Source organism: Nyctereutes procyonoides, unplaced genomic scaffold, assembly GCF_905146905.1.
Source record: "Nyctereutes procyonoides isolate TBG_1078 unplaced genomic scaffold, NYPRO_anot_genome, whole genome shotgun sequence".
NCBI lineage: Eukaryota > Metazoa > Chordata > Mammalia > Carnivora > Canidae > Nyctereutes > Nyctereutes procyonoides.
In genome coordinates this window covers 49,377,698-49,398,694 of record NW_026575049.1, presented here as the reverse complement: position 1 = coordinate 49,398,694, position 20,997 = coordinate 49,377,698, and the positions used below count along the sequence as shown (strand labels likewise).

General features: G+C 46.9%; 1 protein-coding gene across 2 annotated transcripts in view; it reads right to left on the bottom strand.

Moving 5' to 3' along the window:
- The window catches only part of PRKCE (protein kinase C epsilon), a 560,172-nt gene that overhangs the window by 66,700 nt on the left and 472,475 nt on the right, over positions 1 to 20,997 (bottom strand). Inside the window, exon 15 of one of the 2 annotated variants that reach the window (XM_055328671.1) lies at positions 5,554 to 8,764. The exons of the other annotated variant lie outside the window; for it this stretch is intronic. Within the exon in view, the coding sequence (XP_055184646.1) occupies positions 8,618 to 8,764 (147 nt within the window). The 3' untranslated portion in view covers positions 5,554 to 8,617. Of the gene's footprint in view, positions 1 to 5,553; positions 8,765 to 20,997 lie in introns of those variants that run through there. 2 annotated transcript variants of the gene reach the window in all.

The window sequence follows — 20,997 nt, the reverse complement described above, 5'->3', positions numbered from 1 at the left end:
TTTCTGACTTCTCAGTTTCCTTCTCTGTAAAAGGGGGATAAATGGAGTGTTAATTACCATATGAACGATCAACCATCTAAATCATTTGATTTTTGTGAGGCTTAAATGGGTTACTTACGTTTAGTGCCTAACACGGTGTCTGGAACAAAGAAGGATGATTCATGTTAAATTTAAATATTTAACAACCCAAAGAAGGAAGCATAAATGGTGAGATTCTGGAACCGGTGCCCAGCAAAGGGCCCCCTCAGAGCCTAGAGGGCAGTGGGTGGCCAACTGCTCCCCCGTGCAGAAGGCCTGAGAAGCAGTAAGGTTTATAACAGTTTACTCTGCATTTGGGTTCTAGAACTGAGGCTGACCTGACCTCAGTCCTCAGGCAGCCATGACCGGATCTGATCAGGGTGGGCAGGGAAACATGATCTCTCCTGTCATCCATAAAGACAGCCTTCTACTGAGGGCAGGGCTGGGCTCTCTGAGAGACTGTCCCACCTGCAGAGACCGTCAAGCCACTTGGAAGGATTCCAGCGACCCTGACAATCTCATGTTGAAAAATGAAGTTGCAGCATTGCCCTGGGACTCCGGTCCCCCACCCGGGCCTTTCCATGCTACTCCAAGCTGAGTGTGGGTCTGGTACTTTGCTGTAAGCATCTTTGTCATTGACATCTTTGCTGCAAGCATTTTTTGCCACATGACTAGTGAGCCATAAGACCATTTTGCTGTAAAAGATTAAAAAAAAATAACGGGTAGATGGTTTAGTTTTGTTTCTTCATTAATGCAATGTGCCCATTTTTATATTATTATTACTTTTTAAAAGATTTATTTATTTATTCTTGAGGGACACGGAGAGAAAGATAGGCAGAGACGTAGGCAGAGGGAGAAGCAGGCTTCATGCAGGGAGCCCAATGTGGGACTCGATCCCAGGACCCTGGGATCACGCCCTGAGCCGAAGGCAGACGCTCAACCACTGAGCCACCCTGGTGACCCTATTTTTATATTCTATAAATCTTTGCCTTCATGATGGTCTATACAGCTACACAGAGTGTTGAACCCACATTTCCCATAGATCTTTGGGTCTCTGGCAACGGGCACATGACAATACGCCAAGAGCAAAGCGGTGTAAGAGGCCTTCACAGCTCTACACAAAGCTCAGTTACAAAGATGGATCCTAGTACTTGGAAACACATACCTCTCTCAGCAAAGGAAGACATTGCAGTGAAGAAAGAAAAAGTGAGACACCCAATTAGGAGACAAATCTACCAGTGCGTGCACACACATATAGCATCCTGATATTGGGATGGAAAGGCTTTGAAGACAAGTACTTTTGTACAATCCACAAAATAAAATCAGTTATTTGAACAGTGTTGCCATGAATCTACACATTTTGAATGTATTCAAATATTTTGAATTTCACTGAAAAGTCTTTTTAATGTTTTTATTCACTTTTCACTTTTTATGATGTCCTCTTTCATGAAAGTCTCTCTTCTATTTTTCATGATGTTTGTCTTTTACAGCAAAATTGCCTCATGGCTAATTAAGTTATGGGGTGAAGATGCTCGCAGCAAAGTTGCTGACTACCAAGCTGCCTGAACCAGCTGACTGGCCACCTGGAAGGCCCTTCTCTGCCTTTTGTCTGCTCACAGCCTTGTCATCCTTCAGTGCCCTCACCATTGCCTCCTCCAGGAAGCCTGCCTAGATAACACAAACCTAAACCCCTTCTCTGGACTTCCCTGGAGTCATCTATAGAGCTTATCTTTGTCCCTCGTTTGCCTTATGCTGCTCTTCTGCATAGGCCAATCCCATCTTCCATTGGTTGTAGGTTCCCTGAGCGCCGAGACCTTGTCTTCAGTTGTCCACCCTGCTCCTTCTCTGCCCCAGAGACAGTTCTTCACTGGTGGGGTGGGGTGTGTTGGTGCCCCAGGAGAGCCGAGGGCAGGCCATCTGGACGATGAGGGAAAAACCAAGCGGAGTGAGGACAGGACAGCAGTCATCAGCAGACCAGGCCACACTGCCCGCGGTGCAGGCTGGGCTGTGACCAGAGCGCCTTGGGGAAGAGAAAGGATAGCAACAGTTCTAGATGCTGTGCTTTGGAACCTTTTATCTCACGGCCCTTTCGCAAGAGGACTTTGAGGTAGTAGGTCTTGTTATCACCATTTGATGACTGTGGAAACAGGTTTGGAAGGGCATGGTTGCCTGCCCAAGCGGAAGACGCTACAGCTGACCCTCTTGAGGTGGGCTCCCTGAACAGGTTTTTGTGATGCGTTTCCCTGGGTTCTTTTTGGTGATCTCAGTAGCTGCCAAAGGGGGAGGCTTAGTGGCTCCTTAATGACCTCGCAGACCCTGTTCTGAGACACATGGACATTTTATTAGCAAGCAGGCACAGAAGAGTATTGTGGCCGTTCAGCAAGTTCCATGAAGTTCCAGCTCTGTCAGCCGGGGTGTTTCCAATAGTGCCTTGAAGAAGAGGTTCCCTCAGGTCAAATGTGACCCTGTGCCAGCCACAGACTAGGTTGCTGTAGGAGTTAGGTAACCAAGGCTCCGCTAGGACAGCCAGGGGACACGGGCAGCTAACGGGATCCACCTGGGGTGCCATCCCCTATGGTGAAAGACAAAAGTCATCCTAGGGGGGTTTTGGCGTGTGACAATTTTTTATCGACATATCATACACTTAGAAGTACACCAATCAGAAGGGTACAGCTCAGTGAATTATCACAAAGTGATCAGAGCTGTTTGGCAGCTCCCACTCAGAAAAACAAAATTTAACCTGCATCCCAGAAGGTCTTTGGTGGCCCCTCCTACTCACTATGACCCCTGCCCACAAGGGCAACCACTAGCCTGAATTCTAGCAGCACAGATGATCTGTTTTGCTACTCTATGCAAATGGAATCATACAGTCTGCCTTTCTTTGTGCCTGGCTTCGTAAACTCTACATTACGTCGTCAGATTCATCTATGGTGCTGCACGTAGTTATAAATGATTCATGGCTCTCCAGTGTTCAACTGTGCAAATACTCCACAATTGATTTCTTATTCTATAGTTGATAGACTTTTCTGTTGAGTCAAGGGTAGTCATGTTTGGCTTTAGTAGTCTTTTTAGTAGCAAAAAATTTTCAAAGCAGTTGTAGCATTTTATACTCAAACCAGAAATACCGAAAGTTCCAAATGTTCCATATCCTTACTGAAACTTGATAATGTCTGCCTTTTTTTTAAAGATTTTATTTATTTATTCATCCACACACACACACACACACACACACACACACAGAGGCAGAGACACCGGCAGAGGGAGAAGCAGGCCCCATGCAGGGAGCCCAATGCGGGACTTGATCCCAGGTCTCCAGGATCACACCCCCAGCTGAAGGCAGGTGCTAAACCGCTGGGCCACTGGGGCTGCCCAATGTCTGCCTTTTTGATTTAGTTATTCTGGCAGGCGTGAGGTGGCATTGCACTGATTTAAGTTTGCACTGCCAGGATCAGTAGGGAAGTAGAAGGCTATTTCTTACATTGTGTTTCTTGTTTTTAAATGTGGAGATTTGTCCTTAAATATCTTTGCCCATCTGTTATCTCAAATATCACCAACGTCACCTTTCTAACATTCTTTATGCTAGTTAACAAGCCACCATTTTCCTTGAGAAAATATTTTCCTGGAATCCTTTATGCTAGTGACAAAACCTCCAGGTGTTGATGGGAGATAAGAGAGAGCAGAAGCACTTGTAGCAGGCTTCTGAAAACCAAAATAGAACAAAAAAAAGAGAACCACCACTATTTGATCAGCTGTCCATCCCTGGAGGAGATACTGACTGGCACAGCTGTCCCATCCTTCAGGTATTGCTTACAACCAATGTACCATAAGTGTAGTATCATCGCTGAGGCTAAAGGGCTGTTAAGTAAGAAACAGATTTCATAATATGGCGTCTAAGTCTTCTTTCCACTCCATCTCTCTGCCATCGCAAGCACTATGACAACGCATGTCACGTGGCTCAGTCATCTTATCCCATGGGGATCTTCAGGCTGCTGCTAACCCAAGCACTGGACTCTCTTCAGGTACAAGGAAATGGAGAAGGAGCAATGTGCTCATTGATTCTATGAGGAATCTCTTTGATTGGCAGTTTCTCAGTTCAAGGGCAAAGCCACTCAAACAGGCTTCCCTGAAGCAGCTCTAGAAGTCATCTAAGCCTTGCCAGGAACCTATGTCCATGGCTTCCAGGGACAGATCTACCAGTGCGTGGCTTTCTCTCCTGGAACGTGGCTGGGGGTGGGGACAGAGGTTCCAAACCAGGGATGCTGATCAGCAATTGACCTTTCTTATAGCTTCAATGTGATTTATGGAGTAGATAGATTTGGGAGGATGAGTTTCTTCACCTCCAGGACTTTGGAGCTGTCCCTTATGGGTCACCAGGCGAGGAAGGTGTAGGCTGGCCAGATTTCATTCAGTGACATGCTTGGAGAAGACTTCTGACTTTCCTAGAACAGTTCCTTTTATTTAATCAGACAAGCTGGCAAGATGTCTGCTTTTCCTTGGTCACTTACCTAGACACTTGCCTGAATCAGGGAAGAAAACATATATATATATATATATATATATATATATATATATATATATATATATATATATATATATAAACTTTCTTGTTGAGCAAGTCTGGAGATCCCTGCTACATTTCCAGGCAGGCAGGAGACATTGCAGAGGGGAAACTGAGAGTACATTCAGGATGACATACCACAGTCATTGTCAGGCTTATGAGGAAGCACTTTTGAGGGCTGAAAGGGTGGCATGTTGACCATCCCTTCACTGGAGGATGACAAACAGCAAAACTGCAATCACTTCCATGACTCTTAAGGAAGACAAAGCTTAGGCTAGTTGGCAATTTTCAGTGTACTCAAGAGTGTACTTTTGAGTTCAAATATTCTTGAAAACTCTGTGTTGGAGAAAGAAGAGGAGGAGACTTGTAGATGCGGCAGCACGACAGGAGTGGAGGGTCAGAAAGGCACAAAGGAGGAACCGGAGAGCCCAGGAGCCACCATGATGACCACAGACACTGCCAAGCAAGGGAGGCAGACCTGACCTAACACCCGGAGCCCCAGGGGTCAGCTGTGCTCCAGGCCCAGCCTGCAAGGGGTTCCAGTCTAGGAGGAGTTTCCTGGACACCAAAGGCCTGAGTTCTTCAAGCTTGACAAGGCTTGAATGGGCACTGGCTTCAGTGTTTGCTTCTCTAGAAAGACAAAAAATGAGGGTGCTGCCTGCTTTACTTGTCTGTTTTCCAGCACTCCCAGGCAGATGGGGGTGGTTTTGCTCCACACCCAGACGGCCCAGAGCCACATCTGATCTACTCAGGCCCCCTCCATCCCTGGGGTGGTAGACCAGAAGCTTAGAGGCAAGGCTTGGGCAAGCCATTATGGCCACTTGTACCTTTTGTGCATCTTCAAAGGGCAAGGGGAAAGCTGAAACCATGTCTAGGTTTTGGAATCTGGAATCTCTAGCATACAGAGGGCACAAAAATCCATTGGTGCTACCCTGCCCCTCACAAAGGAGATAAAAATGCTCACTGGAGCCCAGATATAAGATTTAACGCCATTGTATTTATTAGGTTCTGAAACAATACACATTCACATCCTTTTGAATACAGTACATTTGGCACAATAATGTTTACAATGAAATAACACTAATGAATGGCAAGAGATTAAAATTACATCCAGAAAGGAAAAAAAATGTACAAATAAAGCATCACAATACAAAAAAAAACCCTAAGATTGAATACATTTTATATTTAGCCAGAATTATTTTGCACATAATTTAAAAAGAGGTAATTTTTTAGCCTTTTTTTTTTTTAAAGCAAGAATGCATTTTTTTTTTCACCTTTGGAGGAAAAAAATGATGTTTCCACTTCACAAAGTCCATAATGAGAGAACACAGGAGAACAGCTATCCTTCATATATTTTTTTGGCATTTTTTTTTTTTTGCACTCAAGAGCTGGATAGATTAGAAAGAAATGTAACAGTGCGTCCGCTTCCTAACCCTTGTGAAAACTGAAAGGAAACAATGAATACTCAAGGAACACACAAGCTTTTTTCTATAGACGACATGGGATTTGAACCTGCCCGTGTGAGAACTTGATCAGCTCTGGCCCCGAGCAGGAGGTGTCCCAGCCAGCCCAGCTTTGGTGCCGAAAGGGGGCATCTCCGGGCCAGGCACCCCGCGAGTGAACACCTGGAGCTGCCGGGTGGAATGTATTGTTTGACTTTCCAGCAAAAATGCCAGTTGTCCTGTAGGAAGGGCCCAAGTGCTGCTGACAAGGGAACACCCCCGAGGCCTTGATGCAGGCCACTTGGCGTTGCAGTTAGAGCTTGGTTGTTCCAAGTTCCTCATGGTGAAGGAAGGAGAGGAAAAACAGAGCAGTAGTGATGCATGAGTATGACGGGCAGTATTGTCATGTCTTCTTAAAAAATGAGATGATGCCACCATGAAGATGTTTCTGTGCTTGTACTCAACTCCAGAAGATAGTCTCTCCCCAGTATGTCAAGTTACCGAAGATAAATTAAGTTAATCTACTGTTCTTCATCACTTCACTGGTACGCCAAACACACAGATTGATATAATATTTGAAATTATCATAGGAACAGATAATAATTACACCTGAGTTTTTAAAAAATTAAAAACAAAAGAGAACTGAATGTCATCGTTAGTAACAAAGGCTATGACCAGCCAGATGCAAATATGGACACCAGCTTTCTATGGGCTCGAGCCAGTCACCGTCCAAGCTTTGAAACCACCATCAGAAACATTCCTTTCTCTTCCCCATCTCTATCAGGGCATAATAGAGCACAGGAGAACCAGATGTGAGATTTAATTAGCTTAATATATGTTTACATCTTTTGAAATAACCCAAAATGAAATAAACAACACAAAGGACTCCTCCCCACCCTCCAGAAAGAAAGAAACACACCTTATCTCTCGGTAACTTGAACCAATACGCTTACAGAGTATTGCACCTGGACATTATTATAATTATTCTTTCATAGACTAAAGTTTTATAATATGCCTGAACATGCAGCAGTTGATACCTCTAAATTCAATGAATTAATTCCACAGGCCTTGCAGCAAACACTATATACAAAAAATCTCAAATGTACAAAGGGCAAAAAGCTTCATTAGTGCCACTTTGCCACTCACAAGTATATATATTTAGGGGCAGCTGGGAAATCCACGTGCAACAGTTGGAATGGATTCCATTCCCTGCTAAATCAGTTCAGTAAAATAGATAATCAAATGACCTCTGGGAAACATATACACAAAGCCACAGAGAACCCTTGGAAATCAAAGAATGTAACACTGTTAGCATATCTACAGGAGGTAACATCACATCCATTAAATAGTGTCCACATGAGTTGCCACCGCTGGTCGCACAGAAACACGACTCCAAGTACATCGGGCCACATTGTCAGTTTTCAGACAAGTTGCTCTTCTGTCTCTGGACACCCTCCACATAACCCACGTTTAGCCTCATTCTGCTTGTCTCAAAAGCAGATATTTCATATTTCACTTTACACGTGTAATGTCTAAAAACCACGACACAGTAGTACTACCATTTTCGTAGAAGTGCGCAAAAAGAACACACCGTTGCGGGAAATAAATAGAGCATCTGCTGGGAGCATAGAATGAAACTGGAAGGAGAATTTGGGAGTGAGTTTCACTAGAACTTCAGGGTCTGGGCCATCGCTGGGGTGGCCTCTGTGTTTAGGCAGAACTTGAAGAATGAGGAACACTACTAGTTTCCTTCTCTCTCAATTCTTCCGGCCCCCAAGTGCCATGAAAGCATTAATAGCATGAACCTTGGACAGTTGGTTTCTCATTGTATATTAGCCCTTTAATATCTACCTGCATTAATATTGGAATTTATATCTTTTGGCCAATCAGAAAGCCAATTCACGAATAGATTTTTCAAATGTTAATCGAGTTCAAAAGCAAATTTCTTTTTCTATAAAGAGTGGTTTCTTCCATGAGATCCGTGCTCTCACAACTTTGGCATGGCCCAAAGCTAAAACCAGAGCAAGCAAGAACGAGCCATTCCAAGGTAGCCAACCTGTGCACCTCGAGGCCTGTCTCCTTCACAGCAGGTCCCGACGGCACCCACCCCCCAAGCTGGAGAAGCACCCGTCTCTCCCGGACAGAAGGGCAGAGGGTGGCAGGCGGGGGAAGGAAGGACGAAGAAGTGAGAGTTGTCGGGACCCTCGATCCAATTGCAGAGCCAGGGTCTTCTTATTTGCTTTTTTTTCATGTGGGTTGCTCTTTGAAGTAAAAGAACTGAAGTTGTGTCACTGCTGGGGGCCCCCGAGGAATGGAGACAGGCTTGCCGATGGACCAAGCACGCGGTGTGTCCAGCTGGCTACCGACCCTGCACACTTCTGCACTACCGGTGAGATAAGAACCAAGAGTTCCTCTGGTCCCCGGGTAGAAGAGGGAGGAGCCAGCCTGGGGTAAGGGAACGCAATAAATAGAGGGCAGACGAGGGACTTGGGCTCTGGAGAACAGGAGAAGCAGTTCAAGGCCTTCTGAGCCTCCAGAAATAGGACTCTCCTCGGCACCCCTTCCTGCAGCATCACCAAAGTCCACCTGGAGCAGCTTCTTAGGGCATCAGGTCTTCACCGAAGTAGGAGAAGCCTTTGAATTCCTCCTGGTTGATCTGCTTCACAATTGCTTCATCCACAAGCGTGAGTACTGGCTCTTCCCGGGTAAAGTCTTGGTCAAAGTTATTGACGTCTCTTTTGGTTTTCTGCGAGAAGAAAAGAGAAAGCACTGACTCCAGGCTGACCTTCCTCCCCACGGCCCCCCACGGGGAGTGGGCATCACACTGACCAGCCTCTCACCAAAGCAGGCCGCTAGCTACTGAGAGCAGACGCAGGGCTGCTCCGATGAGGTCACGATGGATGGCCCCAGGACCAGGAGGTGGCAGAGGACTTGGAAAGGAAGAATGAGTCCAGGTGAGAGGGAAGAAGGGGTGAGAGGGGATGATGGAAAAGCAGGGAAGTGGGATTCCCACAGACTGTTGTGTGGGGGGTAGCGTGCGTGTGTCTGGGAGAGTGGGATGCGTAGTTCTGATCTCACACTTCCCCTCCTAGTCTAACCCTCTGGCTCCATCGAGACCTCCATCCCTGTGACCCAGGGAACAAACTCGAATCAACCTCCCACAGAGTCTCCAGGGCTCTTTCTTCTCTAGAGGTAGACCTCCATAAACTTCCCAGGTCTGCTCCATGTGACATCCTCTCTGTAAGGAGGAGGATGGAGGGGGGAGGGGAGGCCATCTTCTGGGAGGCCTGTCTCCATCCCTACCTGCACCCACTAAGAGCCTTATTTTCAACTCCTACATTATTTCTATGATTACGCTCAACATGCTGACTTGCAATGAGTTGTGTGTGTTTGTCTTGACCTAGAGCTCCCTACAGGCAGGGCTCTTAGCTTATTCAGCCTTGGGTTCCCAACAATAAGCATCTACCATTGGACACGTGAGAAACAAATCCCACCACTGACTCCCCAGCTCAGAAGGACCCATACCCAGTTGGAGGCCCAAGTTCCCAAAGTAGGGCTTGTGGTCCATGGCGGGTGGAGGGCAGCAACCAAACAAATCCTGGTTTGGGGAGAGAATCTGAGAGCGTAAATGATGCTCTCCACCTCCCGGGACTTCCAGTGGATTTGGGAGCCAGTGTTCCTGTCTAGAACATACCCTGCAATAGTTATGAAAACTTTCACGGAGAAGTCAGGACTTGGCTGGGACTTGAAGAATGAGTTACAGTTGTGTTGGCAGAGATGGGACGAGGTCACCTGGGCAGGGGGATGGGGCAAAGGTGGGGGGTGGGGCAGGACCACGGGAGATGTGGAGCAGTACAAGGGGGTCAGCCAGCTGCTTGGGGCAGAGCCGGGCATGGGGATGGAGGGAGACACGGTGAGTCCAGCTGCAGGGGCCTCTAGTGCCAGCTCCCCGGCCCGCAGGACATGGCTCAATGCCCAGGGGCTTGCAGGAGCTCCTGCCGTACTCTTCCAGGCACTGCTTAACTGGTGTTACCAGGATTAGTGACCAGGGTGACAGAGTAAATCTTAGTGGAAAGATTAGCATTATTATTTGTAGGAAGAATAATATTAATATATGCTTTGTTCTGTGGAAACTAGTGACCTAAAAGATGTTAATAATTAGTCTGTGAAAAAAAAGTGGTTTTGAGACAAAGCTATTTTTGCACCCAGCTCTTGGAGATTTGCCACCTATGCTGGTGGATTAAAGCCTCTGAGACGTCCTAGAGTCAAGAAACCTGGTTCACTTTGCTTAGGACAGCCTTCCTCAAACGTGACAGGAAACTTTTTTTTTTTTCCTTCCTTTTCTCTTTTTCCTGAATAGCTTCTCCACACCTCCCTCAGGAGCAGCATTCTGCAGGACACGGTTTGGGAAGTGTGCAGCTGTATAGTTTACGAAGCAGCTTCCCATTCGTTTCCTTACTTGATCCTTGGAACACGCAGGTACTGTTATCCTGATTTTACAGATGAGGAAACCGTGGCTCAAAGAGATTTGGTGACTTGACCAGGGTCACCCGATTAGCTAAGAGCAGAGTCAGGGTCAAAGTCAGGTCTCTGCATGATGCTGCATGGAACGTCGGGAGAGCTGGTCCCTGGAGAAGAGCAAAGACATGGCAAGAATCGAAGCCCACCAGGAGACATTTAGGCCAGGCTGCTCAGCTCTAATGGAGCCAGAATGGCCTGCCAGTGGGCAAGCCTGGCAGGAGAGGCTGTGGGTTGGGGCGAGAGTGGGTGACCGACATTGGGCGAGCCCAGCATGTTTGCAGATCACCCCAGGCTGAGGTCAGAATCGGGTGCTTAGCACAGAGCAGGGAGGAGCAAATCTTTCAGCTCATCATCAGTCCTGCTTGGTGTGTTTTCTCTGGGCTTGAGCCACATAGTTCAGTAGGTCCCGGAGACCTTGGAGGGGAGACAGAAGAGATGGAAACAGGACCTGAAATGGAAGGATGTGAGTGTTGCCCTTGAGATGGGGAAGCAAAGAAGTGGCTTAGTCACTTCTACCAGGAGGCCTGGCTCCTGGGCAGGAGGATGATCTGGTCTCCACCTCCGGTGTGTACACCGCAAGAGGCAAAGGGGGCCTTGTGTGGACAGGAACTTCTGCGATGAATACCAAGCCCATCGCCACAGTGACATGGGAGGCCTGGTGCCTGGGGAAAGGGTGTGCTGATGCCTCTTCTGAACATCTCTGTCCAAGGAGGGATGGATCACTCTGACTGAGGAAGGGGTTGCTGTACCGGGTAAAATGAGTCTAGAAGGAGGAACAGGGTAGGGGGGAGTGACTTGGGAAGCACTAAGCATCATCCCAGAAGGTGACCAGGAGGTACCTTCACTGGTGGGCAGGCAGGGATGGAGAGCTGCAGAAGGGGTGGTAGTAGCTGGGTGAAGGGGAGAGGCAGGAGGGACTAGGGTGGGTGGAAAACTTTTGTAACATCGCCAAGGGTGGGCCGTGCCTGGCTCTCCGGTATCTGTGGAAGCAGGGACCCCTCTTTCCCGGCTCCTGCTCGCTGCTCATGCATGAGGGGAGCAGGTATACAGAGAACCTCAGGAAATCTGGAGCTGCTCTGGCATTGCTCCTCCCCGTGTATCTACTGCTTGTGCTTCACTTTGCAGTCATTAGTGTCCATTAGTCACGGAAACCGGTTTCATTTCCTGAGGTAAGCTGAGCATGGCGGTGGGGACAGATTCCACAGGCTGTCTGAATTCCCCCACTTGCTGACTGTAGACCCGGGAAACAGGTTCAGTGAAGCTCAGCTAGGGGTGTCCTTCCCAGAGGACCTCTGGCTCCATTTCACGCAAGTCTGGGGAGCCATCTAGTTCAGCTCTGGGCTTTCCAGGGGCCACAGAATCCCCAGTAGCATTCGAGTGACTGTGCCACTCTTTAAGAACTCTATAGAAAAATACCCTTGCCTAGCGCAGGTCCTTCCAGATCCTTGGAAGCATTTTAGGTGCATGTCCATTATTCCCAATTCAAAAAGCCAACATCCCCACTATGTGCAATTCCTATTAGCCTTAGAGACCTGAGAAGTTTTCCAAAGCAAATGGCTCTGGGAAACACCATCCGCTATTAGCAGTATGGAGACAGCATGCACAGCATCCTCCAATTTATTACTTATTACTATTATTTTTTAAAAGATTTTATTTACTCATGAGAGGCACACAGAGAGTGACAGAGACACAGGCAGAGGGAGAAGCAGATTCCCTGTGGGGAATCCAATGTGGGACTAGATCCCAGGACTCTAGGATCACACCCTGAGTCAAAGGCAGACACTCAACCACTGAGCTACCCAGGCATCCCAGCATCTTCCAATTTAAAGAGGATTGGGGATTACTTTATTCACTGATTTTATTCTTTGAAAAGCTGCTGCCTTCCTCTAAGCAAGCAGAAGACTCAACTTCAAGATGGGCAAAGCCTGACAGATACTCCCTGTTTGCCTGGATCCTTGGTCAGCCCATAAATCTCCCCTAAAATATAAATGTCAGACTCTTAGCCTGCACAGTGGAGCCTGAAAGGTGATCTGGGGCCTCTTCAGACCTTATCTCCTCCATAAAGCCCTTCCCATATCATCCTTGTCCCACACTCGGGGTGGGGGGGCGACACAGAGTAGGGTAGAGAGCACTGGCTGCCCTCTTATCCTGGGACTGTCCCTTCCTGATTACATGATACTGTGTGAAGTCACTCTTTGAGACTTAGTCTTTTCATCTGTAAAACGGAGGTAAAAAGGTTGCCTTGAGGACTCCATGAGATGTCAGATGTTAGGTGACTGATTGGAGATCCCAACATATAATGGGCCCCCAATAAAGGCGCCTCCAAGTCTTTGTGCCATGGGCACGCATCAGGTGTGCCACCTGTGTGCCATGGGCATGCATCAGGTACAGCGTGTGCCATGGGCACGCATCAGGTACAGCGTGGCTGTTACCAACACAGTCTGTGGGATCTGCCCATTGATGCCATGAGCTTCTCGGAGGAGGGACTGAGTCTTACATTTCTCTGTATGCCTCCAAATGCTGAACTAGTGCAGAGCCACGGTCTACCTGACATCCCAGTGCTTTTTCCAGAGATTGAGATTCTTCCAATGGTACCTGATAGCTCTTGGGAAAAATCCTGGGGTCTCAGGTCCTTCAGGGTCTCATCCTCACCTAATTGCCCACTTCTTCTAGGCGCTTGTGCACCATGAGGTTCTCTGGATTCACTGGCTTCCCTCGACTCCAAGCCTTTGTACAGCTAATCCTTGGCCTGCAACCCACTCTCCCAATCCCATCTTCGGCCCCACGTCCTCATCACCCAGCTGAATTTCTCACCTTTCCCATTCCGACTTAGATACCCTTCCTTCAAGCAGTCTTCCTGTCCTTCCATGCCTCTTATGGGTGGCCCATCATCTCTCCTAACTCATCACAGCACGGATCACATGTATCCTCCTCCTTTTTGACTAATCCATGAGCCTTGGGGACAAGGACTGGTTTGAAGTCACCTTCCATCCCCAGCCTAGTGCCTTGTCCAGCACACAGTGAACGCTCAATAAATATCTGTTGGAAAATGAGTGAATGCACCTCTCTTGCTGCTACTGTATCTACAGCTGGTAAAGCGCTCTGGATTTAGGACCACTGGCAGCTGTTAGACCAGAGGGGCTTTTCATCTGGGGGAGTGTGCAGGCCAAGTGGTGAGATGGCTGACATCTGACCCACGCGGGGCCTAGAGCAGGGAGGCCCAGAGAAACAGGTAGACTGAGGCCTAGTTCATGGGGTTTCCTTCCTGAGGAGTGGTCAGCTTGGGGCATGGGGCTTCCCTGATGGCTGGCATGAGACAAACACAAACAGGTTTAGCCAGAGTTCGGGAAATTTCCATCAAGACAGATGGGCTAAGGGCAGTTTCTGTCACTACCCCTTGTGGCTGATGTTACAGGAAAGGACACTCCCATTCCCTCTGGCATCCCTTCAGAGACAAGGCCTGGGCTTTGAGGGGTCTGGGGCTAACTCTGGGGGAAGGGCACATCTTTGGTATCTGTGATGGGGGAGTGAGGTCGTTCATGGAAACAGTTACAGGTCGCTCCAGATCCCTGGAGAAGGTGCATCCGAGAAGCGGAGCCACTGGGCCTGCCTTGTAAGTCACCAGAGGCGGCTGAGGGCTTGGGGATCAGCCGGCCGTGGTAGTGCTTGGACCTCAGCACGGACGTGGGCAGACGGCCCGAATGCTCGCTTCCTGTCTGGCTGATGCAATGCGTTCACTTACTGTACTGAAGTCATAAACACGAGCTTTCAGAGGAGCCAACGATTTCTGCTTCTGTCTTCATCTGATTACGAGATCAACAGATGACTTTGTTCTAAAGCACACAGAGAACTCTCTGATCTTACAGGCTGGGGCACGGGGCTGGCTTTTATGTGGTCACTCTTCTGGGCCCTGCCCACCTCTTTGCCTCTACCTGGCATGACAAGAGCAAGGGAGTGGTCACTGTGACCCACACGCACAACCAGATGGGGATGGGGGTCGGGGTGGGGGGACATGCTATCTCCACACAATCTCCAAAATGCCAGCTTTTTTTTGTCTAGTTCCCATGTCAGGTTCCAGTGCCCTCTTAGGTCCTCCCAGACAGCAGCCTCACCCAATCCCACCCCCTCCCAGTGCCCAAGGCACTTCCTGGGTCAGGCACAGGACCCCTTCTAATAGGTCATATGGGTCACCGGCTCCTCTCAGATCCCTAAAGGTACCGCCTGCAAAGCGGGGGACACAGCAGAACATAATATCCATTTGCTGGAACCAATTTCTTTCACCATAATAGTCAAACCCCAAATTCCTCCTGGCTTTGAAATGTCAATATTCTTGTTTCAGTTCCACTTTTCTCTTTTAAATACTTGAAAAGGAAAAGCAAGAATTCAAATAATTAGAATACTTGCTCACTCTCCATTAACCAAATCTTTGCACATGCATTCATTCATTCATTCATTCATTATACCACACATTCTAAATAACAGAGTACATGTGGGTATGTTTATACAGACATGCTCACATGTGAAGTAAAATGAAATAAAGACCATATAACTGCATAGGGTCTTGCCTGGCAAAAATGAGGGTTGGAACAGAACAGAACTTCAAGTTAGCTATCCTTTACCTAGAAATTTCTCCAAACATAATCCTCCATCCCTTTCTCCTCCTCTTAATTTTGTGAACCAAGAATTGGTCATACTCTCAGATTTTCTTTAAACAAATCAGGGCAAGATGTACAGAGTTCATCTGGCACTGAGCCGCCCTGACTTTTTTATTGATTGGTTGGTTGATTGAAAAGATTTTATTTATTTATGCACGACACAGAGAAGCACAGATCTAGGCAGAAGGAGAAGCAGGCTCCCTGCAGAGGGAGAAGCAGGACCCTGGGATCACGACCTGAGCGAAAGGCAGATGCTTAACCATTGAGCCACCCAAGCACCCTGAAACAATACATTTCTGTTCTAAGGCACCCAGTCTCTGGTTCTTTCCAAGGGCAGCTCTAGGAAATGAATGCAAATGTCAATCTTCTGAAATGGATGTTTTTTTTTTTAATCCAAATGTAATCCTTTACATTTAGCTTTGATTTCTTCTTATTTTGGTACATATTTCTGGCTTATAGAGATCACCATAAATAACGATTCTGTAATTTACTTCTCTGATCTCAGTCTGTAACCAAAAAAGTAGGGATAATAAATGTACCTAGCTTGCCGAGAGTTCTAAGAGAGCGTAACAGGGAAAGCTCACGTAAACTCTAAAGTACTATAAGAATATAACGTTAATTTAATTCTATCATCTATCTCCTCTGCTATATCCTTTGGCTCTGTGTCATCCTAAAACAAGACTGGCACACCTCCCATTACTCTGTTAAGGAGCGTATGACAATACGGTATAAGGCAGGCTCAGGCTCGGAGCCCTCTGACCTGCCCTCTCCAGAGAGCCCTCTTGCAAAGCTGAAAGGTCCACTAGCACACCTGGAGGACACTGTTGTTAAATCCACTGTGAACTGACCAGCTACAGTCCCTTTTTCCATCTTGTCCAGGAGGATGATATCAGAGACTTTCAATGGCTTTGCTGGAATAAAGACACATAATGCCTGCCTCATTTCTCTGCTCTACTGCTCTAGAATGGAAGTTAATTGGCTCTGAGTGATTACCATTTCCCCTCAAGTGTCGACAAGCTATCTTCCTATAAAAACTTCTAGATCTGGCTCTTACAGCATCTATCTCCAAGTATCCCAAATCCCCACATTCTATATTTTTGCACATGAGGGAGCTACATGCTGGATTTTTAGGAGCTTTACATAACAGTGATGCTGGCCCCACATCCGAGACTCAGTGCCACTGCTTGGCCATCTGGCTGGGGCATGGGTATACCTCAGACTGCCAAGTGAGCTTTATTAAATGTAATTCATTAATTTCCCTCCCTTGGATTCCAGTTCAGCTCTTAGTGGTTTCTGAGCTAGTCTCTGCACTTCTAAGAGTTTTCCTGTCTTTTCCCGTTGGGGAAAAGTTAGAGACAAAATAACAGCCTTGCTTTTTGTCACTGGTTAACACAGTGCTTTTTCATCCTGTCTGTGCATCAAAAACAAACAAAGTGCCCCTGAAAAAGGAAGCCTCATGCACTGTGGGTGGGAATGCAAACTGGTGCAGCCACTGAGGAAGACAGCATGGAGGTTCCTCAAGAAGTTAAAAACAGAACCATTCTATGATCCAGGAATCACACTACTGGAATTTACCCAAAGATACACAAAAACACTAATTCAAAGCGGTACCTGCACCCTGATGTTTATGGCAGCATTATTTACAATAGCCAAGATATAGAAGCAGCCCAATATCCATCGACTGATGAATAGATAAGGAAGGTATGGTGTATATATGTGATGGACTATTATTCAACCATAAAAAAGAATGCACTCTTGCCATTTGCAACAACATGGATGGAGCTAGAGAATATTATGCTAAGTGAAATAAGTCAGAGAAAGACAAATACCATATGATTTTACTCATATGTGGAATTTAAGAAACCAAAGGGAAATAGAGACAGAGAGAGAGAGAGAGAGAGAGAGAGAGAGAGAGACCGAGACCAAGAAACAGACTCTTAACTCCAGAGTATAAACTGATGGTGGCCAGAAGGGAGGTGGGTGGGGGGACAGGGGAAAGAGGGGGTGGGGATTGAGGAATGCACTTGTCATGATGAGCCCTGAATAATTAAAAAAAAAACCTTAAAAACAATAAAAAAACCCCAAGACCCCTGGATCTTGCCCCACACCTCATGAACTGGACTCTCCAAGTGTGAGGCCCAGACCTCTGTCTTTTTTTTTTTTTTTTTTTTTAAAGCTTTGTAAGTGATTCTGACATGCAGCCTGGTTGAGTCCCTTTGTGTCAAGGAGCAGTGAATCCCTTTCTTCCTTCTTTTCCTTAGTTTCAGAGAGCCTTTTTGTGGTTTAAAAGCCTACTTAGGGGCCTATCATTGAGTTGTTCTGGATTTGGCTTCCTCTGCAGCTCATGCTACATACTGGCATTCCTTCTCAATTTCATGCCCTCCTTTCCTTATTTGGTATTAGCCTTTATGAATGGGGATACCCAAAGGCTCACTGGGAGCCACACTGGTTTCCCCTGGTGTCAGCTCTGAAAGGCAGTGTAGTTCAGTGGGTTAGCGCATGTTCTTTGCGGCCAGCCGGCCTGGGTTCCATGCCTGATTCTGTCTGGCTCTGCAACCATGGGCAAATCATGCCATCTCTCTGTGCTTTAGTTTCACCACCTGTGAAATGGGGATGCTAGTAGTCCTCCCCCTATATTCGTTATAAGGAGTTCATGAAATAACACATGTAAACGGTGAGAGTAAATGAAGAACGTTGCTTCCTCATCAAGATTTATCACAACTGTGTGGTTAGAACAAACAGCATTGTCTTTGGGATGCTCCTTGAGAGAGAGTTCTATTTGATCTCAGTTCACAGAATCGTCCCTGTTTCACCAGGGCACCTTGGGTGTGTTGTGTCCCTTGCTCTCGGACTCTAGAACTAAGTCTGCTCTCAAAAGCTAAGAGCCAAATGTGTGAGCCCCACCCCTTCCCCAAAGAACATTCCTGATTTTTTGTTTTTGTTTTTGCCTTCCTGCCCATTTTTCTTTCCTCATTTTCACAGATATTATATTTTAGAGTATGTACTTTATACCCTGGTGGGTCATCTTCAAACTTTCTAGAATAAAGATTAAAAAAAAAAAGGATACAAATTTTATGTTTAGTGGTGCTGGCAGTGATGTCATAGCTCCTCCGTAATGAGCAGGGTGTGTGTGCGTGCCGAGGGAGCCTGGGGAGCACGGAGAGCTGCTAGAGACTGAGGTGCAGGGGGACCTCATGCCTCACCCCGTGATGCCATCTTCAAGAACAAGACCCAGGGTTTCTAGGTCTTCTGAATGTCCAGGAAATGCTCCAGACACATTTTCACTTAGATCTCCTAATTTCTCAATGTTTCAACTAATTCAGTTTAAAAAAAAAAAAAAGTAGCCTGGCTGAAAGGGTCACACAATCTCCAGCCTGTGACTTCTACTCTAGTCAAGTTGCTTCCACCTTTTAGGGGAAAAGAAAATCAAGACCCATTGCTTTTTAAGCACAAATGATTCAGTTCATGGCATTTAAAGATGGGGAGCCACTCGGTTTTTGGCCATTCACTGGTCCAAAGGAGAGAGCATCATGGGAACGTGGTGTTGCTGGCATGAGTTGCTGAGGAGCCACCCAAGCCTCAGGTGGTGGTCTCAAGTGCCCCCTCCCCTATAATCTGGTCGACTGCCTTTTGTCTAAACCACTTCCGAGGGAAAGTTGCTTTACTCCTGAGGCAGTCTGTATACACATATTTTTACGACGGACCAAGTCCCTCAGACTACCAGGCCTTCTGAATGAACCTCCACAGCTGAGTTCTAACAAAGCAGCTGTTTGATGAAATCCAACAATTTCCACTCTCTCCTTGTCCGCTCATTATTGTTTGCTAGACTATAAAAATTATGCATTTTCACAAATTCCATTTGAAGAGTTACTTTGGGAACTCTTTTTTTTTCTTTTTTAAGATTTTATTTATTTATTCATGAGAGACACAGAGAGAGGCAGAGAGAGAAGCAGGCTCCATGCAGGGAGCCTGATGTGGGACTCAATCCCAGGACCCCGGGATCATGACCTGAGCCAAAGGCAGATGCTCAATCCCTGAGCCACCAAAGTCCCCAGACTTTGGGAACTCTTGCTAACTAACACCAACCTCCTCCCTCATACCCAGCAAACACTTCAGTGATCCCAGGAGTTCAGCCAGCTACAATTTGTCTATGAATGAGCAGTCAATAAGGGGTCTGCAGAACCGCCCCTCCAGGATCTCTATTACAGGGGAGAGTGGGTATCCCCAATATAAAGAAGTTGTTACCAAACTCTGTACACTTGTTATGGTGCTTTTTAAACAAAACTTCATAGGGACTACCCAAAAGTTGGGTTCATTTGTAAGGCAGTGCCAACTAGAAACCCATGGAACTTTAAAAGGAGAACCCAAGACACAACTCCCTGGCATTTCCTGCTAACACGGTCAAGTGGGGAACTTGTCAAGGTGATTTTCAAGTTGTTGTACCTCTAAATTCTACAGCTCAATTATTTTAAGTAAAACACTTCAAGCAAGCCTCTTAACCTGGGGGTCTTACTCCTAAAGCAGGAGTGGCAAATATTTTCCGAAGGGCCATATAGTAGATATGTGGGTTTCGTGAGCCACAGGGTCTCTGTTACAAGCACTCCACTATGACGCTGTGGCTCAAGCAGCTGCAGGCAAGACACAACTGCACCAGTGTGGCTGTGTTCCCAGTAAAGATTTAGGTAGGAACGCTGACATTGAATTTCATGTAATGTTCATGTGTCATGAAACATTCTTCTTTAACCATATTAAGAGAAATGTAAAAACCACTCTTAGTCTGAGGACTGCACCAAAAGAGGCAGTGGGCTGGATTTAGCCTGGGGGCCAGCTGGCCAAGCCCTGTGCTAGGGACTGGAATTCAAGGCTCCTGTGAACCTTGTAGAACACAATATAGGGTGTTGGGCTTATGGAAACATTTTTCTGGGAAGAGTTGACTGATTCTTGAAGAAGTGGTGATCTGACTGCTAAGACCACAGATTTGAAAGTTTCCCCTTGTACAAAGCCTGAGTGTCTCTAAGGTCTGAGAACTCTGAGGAATCCACCTAGGGGAAGACACCCTGACAAGCATTCTCAGGACCTGAAATGTCCCCTTTTATTTAAGTCCCTTAGACCATGGGAGTTCCCAACACGGGATGTTCCCTCTGGGGTGGTAAGTGTTCGGCAGAAAGGCTGAAGCGACCCTATGAAAATGATTGGGAAAAGTCCCTTGGACTCAGACTTTGGATCCGAGGCTCTTTCCAGAGGGTTCTTTTAAGACTAGGTGAAGTCATTTGTATCAAAGCTTTCTACAGACAGCACTTTTTCATTCCTTTTAGGGCAGGAGGTGTTTCTGTGCAGCTCCAAAGGGTGGCGCTTATTATACCTGCTCAAACCCTCCCAGCCCACCACCCTCCCAGGCCGGCCAAGGTTCACAGAGAAGTACACTTTGAGTGTGACTACCTGCCTCTAAAATTTGATAATCAATGTGCAATGCATACATTTCAGCCAAGAGTCATTCTGGGCCATGTGGTGAGGGACAAGTCCTCACCACCTGTGCGGGGCACACAGGTACTTGATGACATTCAGTGTGGAGTTTATAAATGGCCTGGAGGTGCCTCTAAGTGCCCTGTGAATCTTGGCTCCCCAGTGAGGCAGGGAGCACCCTCTACCACTAGCAGTGCCTGGCTCAGAACTGGGGACTTGCCAGCTTCAGGTTAATTCCATGGACCTTGCTGAGCCCCCAGAGGATGGCAAGGAGCAACAGCTTTGCTCAGAAGGTGAGTCCGCCACCCTCTTGGATGGGAAATAAGAGTAAAGGAGGGTC